Source organism: Mastomys coucha, unplaced genomic scaffold, assembly GCF_008632895.1.
Source record: "Mastomys coucha isolate ucsf_1 unplaced genomic scaffold, UCSF_Mcou_1 pScaffold12, whole genome shotgun sequence".
Lineage (NCBI taxonomy): Eukaryota > Metazoa > Chordata > Mammalia > Rodentia > Muridae > Mastomys > Mastomys coucha.
In genome coordinates, this window is record NW_022196894.1 from 92,484,475 (window position 1) to 92,491,327 (window position 6,853).

Sequence of the window (6,853 nt, forward strand, 5' to 3'; positions counted from 1 at the left end):
TGGGAGTGGAGCTTCCTCTGGGTGTTGTGGGACTGGCTGTGGAGCATGCGCCCAAGGTCTACTCTGGAGCCCAGCCCAGACAGACAGGAAGGAACCTGAGTCACTAGGCTGGCGGACTTCCTGTGTGCCTGGTCCCCCTGGTCCCAGTTACTCCCAGTGTTGGGACAGATGTTGGTTCCTGCTCACCTCTGATCCTGGGTGTGTCAGAGCGCCTGGGAGTGGAGCTTCCTCTGGGTGTTGTGGGACTGGCTGGGGAGCATGTGCCTTAGGTCTACTCTAAAATGAATGAATCTTAAAAAAACAAAAAGATTGTGACGTACAGTGTTTCTTGACTATAACCGTTGCATGTTTTAAGTTATATGTATTTTATTGTGCCAGTGTTTTGCCACCCTGTATGTCTGTGTAGTACTGGTGCCTGTAGCAATCAGAAGAGGCTATCAGCTCCCTTGGACCTGGGGTCACGGATAGTTGTAAACCACCACGTGAATGCTGGGAACCAAACCTTGGTCCTCTGCAATATCAGCAAGTGCTCTAACCACTGAGCCACCTCTCCAGCCAATAGATTTTAGCTTTTCTATATTAAATTCTCTGGTAATAAATTTTTGTAGTACAAAACTGAAATTATTAATTTTATTTTGATTATTTTAATTACATGTTTTTCTCTAGTTTCTTTGATATCCCTGTCTTCTAGTCTTTTCATGTGCAATTAAATATTCCTTCCCAAAAGATTATGTACAAATTTGTTTTTAACACAGCAGGCGCAATTCAGATTCTGCAGGACCATTTGCAGTGCCTGACCACCTTCGGCAGGATGTGGAAGAATTTGAAGCTCTTTATGACCAGCACAGCAGCGAGTATGTTGTCCGAAATAAGAAGCTGTGGGATATTAACCCCAAACAGAAATGTTCTACTCTGTATGAGTAAGTAGCTCAGTGTTCCTATAGCTCACTTGTGAGCCAAGCTGATAATGAAGATGTTTGATTATGTCTCTTTTATTTATTAAAATGCATACCATTTCACTCACAGCATCTGGGGAAAATGTTCAGAACTTCTGCCATGGATTTCACAAAGTTTATTGAAGGCTTTTAATTACTAAATATGAAGTACAGGTCATAACTGGTTTGTCAGTTTGAGCTGCTAATATTGAGACTTTGGACCAGGCTTTCAGCCACGGTTTGTGTGCTTTGAGAAAGCATTTCCCTGGCATAACTAAGCAGGTGTTGACCTTACAACACTCTGGACTTAGCCTCCAAGAAACCAGAATTTCAAGTGAGGGTGCCCCTCCACCAGTCAGCTATAGTCTTGTACTCATGAATCCCAAGTATTCGAATAATAAAGAAAACTGTCACTATTGTATGTTGTCCTTAAATTGATGGGTTGTCTGCCGTCTTATGGCACCAGTGACAAGTTATGTAGCTTAGGGAAGTGTTGTCTTTTTATTGAGAAAAGGATCTCTGTATGCTATGACAACTTCAGCTCTGATTGTGATTATTCAACTAGAATAATAGAAAATCCAAAGCACTGTACCACTGCTTTTGTGTTGGTCATGAAAAAAAGGAATGCGCTTTTCTTCAGTAACTTTAGATATAAGGTACTTTAGGATTTAAAATATGCATGTTGTGATGGTTTGTATATGTTTGACCCAGGGAATGGCACTGTTGGAAGGTGTGGCCTTGTTGGACTGGGCTTTAGTACCCTAGTCCTAGTTGTCTGGAAGTCAGTCTTCTGCTATCAGCCTTCAGATGAAGATTTAGAACTCTGAGTTCCTCCTGCCCCATGTCACACTGCCATGTTCCCACCTTGATGATAATGGACTGACCCCTCTGAACCTGTAAGCCAGTCCCAATTAGATGTTGTCCTTATAAGAGTTGCCTTGGTCATGGTGTCTGCTCACAGCAGTAAAACCCTACGATAAATGTGAACTTTAATAATCAAACATGAGTGACATGAATAACTAACTAACCTGGTGAATAGCTCAGTAGGTTTACAAATACCTGGCCATTTTGAGCTTCACATGAAATAAGTTTTATAGTACTTGAAAAAATCACGTCATTTACACACAGTATCATCTTTTCTTTATTTTTACCTCATTCTGTCATTCCTTAGAGACTAGTCAAACAGTATTAGGTCTCACTTTGTGGTTTTTCTTGAATTGAAATATTGATCAATTTTCTTAAGAGAACTCTTGAGTGGCAATTTAGAAATAGCTACAAAGTTATACTGATTCTTCTTAAAGTATTCTATAATTTGCTTCAGGCTTCCGTAAACCAAAGCTTAAGAGGATCACTTTCAGTAATCCTTAAAGAATTTAGAATCGGCTGGGCGGTGGTGGCGCATACCTTTAATCTCAGCACTTGGGAGGCAGAGGCAGGCGGATTTCTGAGTTTGAGGCTAGCCTGGTCTACAGAGTGAGTTTCAGGACAGCCAGGGCTACACAGAGAAACCCTGTCTCGAAAAACCAAAAAAAAAAGAAAGAAAAAAAAAAGAATTTACAATCGAATTTACAGAGGAAGTGAGGCTGATCTGCTTTTACCTTTAGGTAGAGTTTATATCCTTATGCTACAAACAGAAGTTTTAGGAAGACCTATCACAAAATGTAGTTCTCTGTATTTCAGGAGACACATAACAGCTTGAGAAGAAAGCTCTCAATTTTGTTGATCAATTTTGTCTCTTTTGTTGGTCAATGTGTGATTGAAAACAAAGACTGAACTCCCCCCTATATGAAAAGAGTAGAAAAATGCCTTAGAGAAATATCAATATATTTATTACAAATTAACCTTTTCTAGACTTTAAATTTTCACCTAAAAAGAGCAAACTGACCTAATTTAATTTTACTGTTCTCTTCAGTTTCTAACATTTTATGATTTGAGATAGTTTAGACAAATTATTCCTAATACAGTTTTTTCTAATACTAGTTGCCAATTACTCAAGACTTACTAGTCTTATAAAACTTTGTAGCTTGCAACATAGCAGAAAAGCTGAGGTGATAATTCTAGGATTGCAGTCTGAAAAGTGAACCATGGGTTTCCAAGGAGTCCTCCTGGGATGGTGGGATCTGCAGACACTGCAGATTTAGAAATGGTGCACGTGTGGGCAGCAGATGTTCGTGTAGCTTTGGTATAATTAGCTTTATCTGTATTTTTTTATACTGCCATATATGGTATGCTCCATTCTTTGCCTCTAGGTAAATACAGGAATATTGTCTTGTTTTACAATCTAAGACTTTGAAGGGGTCATAATGGGAGATCAGAAAACTTTCCAAACCCAACAAAAATGCAAATGGGCATAAGCCTGTGGTTCATTTTTCTTAGCTTCTTTTATCTCTTCTAAATGGCCATACTAACTGATCTAGACTGTGAAATACTACGGTATGATGAAATCCTGCTTTGTCACTTTCGGTACAATGTACATACTTCCTAAGAGTCCTTTCAGAACCTAAGAAAAATGAAGTGCATTTGGTGTCACATTTCACATAATAGACTAACACCCCCCGTACTGGAGGGTGGTACTGAGTTGTTCTTTTTGCTAAGAGCTCTTGAGTTAAATGTTGTCCTCTTTCGGCTATGAGATGTTGACTGCTGCTTAATAGGGCAGGCAATGTAGAGGATCTCTTTAAAGACATTTTTTTCCTAAACATTATACAAAATGTTAAACATAGAGCTGAGAATGTAGCTCAGTTGGAAAAGTCTGCCTGGTGTACACGAGCCTGGTGTGCACGAGGTCCTCAGTCTCCTCCTTGAGCTCTTAGGGAAAGTGCAGTTCTGATTGTTGTAGCATTGATTTCAGTCAGCCCTGTGTGTCCTCTGGCTTATATTGTTGGGGGGGTTTGATATCACAGGTAAAATACTTGCCTTGTGAGGAAAAAAGCAAAACAAGTAGTTTCTTGTCATAACCCTATGTAAATGTATTTTTCCAAGTTACTTCTCTCAGTTGTTGGAAGAGCACGGCCCCTTGGATATGAGTGACAGGATGTTCTCTGAGGAATATGAGTTCTTCCCCGAAGAAACTCGACAGATACTGGAGAAGGCAGGAGGGCTGAAGTCGTTCCTCTTGGGCTGTCCTCGCTTTGTTGTGATCGACAACTGCATTGCATTGAAAAAAGTTGCCTCAAGACTCAAGAAGAAAAGAAAGAAGAAAAACATTAAAACTAAAGTTGAAGAAATTTCAAAAACGGGAGAATATTTACGAGTTAAACTACCACTGAATCCAACGGCTAGGGAATTTCAGCCAGATGTAAAGTCAGAAGCAGTGTCTGAGGATGTGAAGTCCACACCAGGACCTGTTGACTCTTCAACACCAGCTTTGGAGGATCTGAAACCCCAGCTGGACTCTGATAGCTCTTCGGGGTCAGCTTCGGAGGACAGCAGACTGGAAATGGTCTCTCCTGACTCTCCAACACCACTCTGTGAAGATGTTTCTCCTTCCCCCACACCAGCTCCTGAAGAGGCCAAACCAACATACTGGGCTCAGTCACACTTGGTCACAGGATTCTGCACATACCTTCCTTTTCAAGGATTTGGCATCACCCAGTCGCAGCCAGCGTACATTAACATGGTACCGAGCCTGTCCCAGTTCACTAGCATTTACACACCTTTGGCCAACATTTCTTCTGAGTATCCAATGCAAAGATCCATGCCAATGGTACCATCTTTTGTAGCCAGCAACAGAGTGGATGAAAATGCCACTGCATACTTTGAGAGTCATAATCTGAATCCTGAGAACAACTCTGGTGACCACATTACCTCTGAAACACAGATCCTGGAGGAGTCTTTGGGTATGTGTATAAAGTCCCAGAGCAGCACAACTGATGCTAATCCAGCTCTGAGTGAGTCTGAAGGGAACAGCAGACACATTGGGAGCTCTGACAGTGGGAGCTCTGACAGCCTGTGGGAAGCTCCTCTAGAAAATGTCAGTGGAATAGCAGATGTTCCACCCGCTCCATCGGTTGCCATACAGGTAAGGCTTAAAGAGAAAGGGATATTTTAAAAACTTATTCTTTTGTGCATGTGTGTATGATGTGTATGCTTATGGAGGTACACACATGCACATCACACATGTAGACATTAAAGAACAACTTTAAGGAGTTTATTCCCTCCTACTGTGCCTTTAAGAAGTGAGACAGTTCAATGGCCTGAAAAAGGTGTTGGCACCAAAGCTAAATTTGCCTTTTCATTGCCATTTTTTTTACTAAAAGAAGTAGTTGGCTTCATCGTGGTTGTGAACACTTCTCCACCTGTAAATACAAACACTTCTTTAAGCATCACAAGTGCTGTGTTGTCGGGAGGATATTTGGATGAGGTCGTACATTATTATTACCTACCACAGTCTAGACTAAGAAATAAGGGAACAGAGTCAGCTGTAGCCAAAGCATCCTCTCTATGATAAATAAACAAAAGCGGATAGGAGTGCTGCGGCTACTTTATAGAGAGGTACTTGTACTCCCAACCAAGGTGGCTTCATCACAGTGGCAGCACTCACAGCAAAATCAGAGACGGTCCCCTGTCTGAGCTGCCTGCCTGCCCCATAGAACACTGAACTTGCTGCCTGCTCCCCAGAAAATAAAACGAGAGTCTGTGAGAGTAGAGCTCAGTGGGATAACACTTGCTTAGCCTGTACAAAGCTTTGGGTTCTAGGCAAGTCACTGGATAAGTAGCAGAGACATAAGGTGGACGGGAAGAGTTTAGGTATACATACATGCATGCATGCCCAGGTTCTGTGACACCAGGGGAGGAATGCGAGTTGTAAGATAGACAACCAGATGGAGAGAAATGAGTGGCTCATGCTTATTTTCTAATAAGCATGCAAATACATCAGGTTCTCTAGTTTTCCTTTTGGTGTGAGTTAATGAAGGTCCTTATTCAATTTTGCTCCCCTTAAATTTTCTGCTTTCTAGCAAACTTTGGGGAAAAAAAAGTTAACACTAGTATTACATATAAAAAAAATTAAAATGTGAAAAAGCAAAAAATGGTAAGTGCTAGTATTAATTTTGGTTATATTCTAAATAGTATTTTCTGAATACAATTTTTATATAGAAAGTAATCTAAATAGAAAAAGTCCTTAGAAAAATTGTGGGCATGTTGTAAACTATTGGACTGTAGGTTCTTTACCTAGTGTTATTGTGGTTGATTGAGTTTTAAGCTGTTGTTTTACTCTGTAGGTGTCTAGAAGCATGATACATCAGGAAGTCAATACTGAGCCATATGAACCATTTGAAACACAACCGGTGAGTCAAAAGTGCATTAAATTATTTATATATATCAATTTTAATATATTTGGATTGGACCCAGCTAGTCCCAAAATGGAATAAGCTTTAGGCTACAACAAAAAACTTTTTTTGTTGAATTTTAAGGAGACAAAGTTAATTCAGAGGATACTGGCTTTATTTTAAATTATGTGGTGATCATGTATTAATTTATAAATACGGTTATTTATATGAATGACATCAGAAGATAAAAAGACCTGAGCCACGTTAGGAAAGATTCAGTTACTAAGTTTGTTAATATACTATTAAAGTTATTTAACCAGCTATGTAGTTTCAGAATGGTACTAGATAAACTTCAAGTACTCTTTTACTCAAAAATGTTAGTAAAATAGAAGTGCCTATATCTCAGCATGCTAACAATGTTCTTTGGCTGTAAAAGCCATTATCTTGTTTAAAGATAAAACATTACCACTAGTATTTATTATTGTTCTGGAACTATTAACTAATAAAATTTAGGAAGAGAAAGAAAAGGGGGAGATATAAGTATCATTGCTTACAGAAATTAAGGCCAGAATAATTGAAAAGTAATTGCATAGAAGATAAATATTTTCCATATACTAAGACCAGCTTTTTTTTTTTTTTTTTTTTTTT

The 6,853-nt window shown here is 39.4% G+C and overlaps 1 protein-coding gene across 1 annotated transcript in view; it reads left to right on the forward strand.

Annotated features, from left to right (window-relative positions):
• Positions 1-6,853, forward strand: part of Ttc3 (tetratricopeptide repeat domain 3) — a 108,703-nt gene that overhangs the window by 76,520 nt on the left and 25,330 nt on the right. Inside the window, exons 33-35 of the mRNA XM_031360615.1 lie at positions 756-920; positions 3,918-4,956; positions 6,158-6,223. Coding sequence (XP_031216475.1) covers positions 756-920; positions 3,918-4,956; positions 6,158-6,223 — 1,270 coding nt within the window. The remainder of the gene's footprint in view (positions 1-755; positions 921-3,917; positions 4,957-6,157; positions 6,224-6,853) is intronic.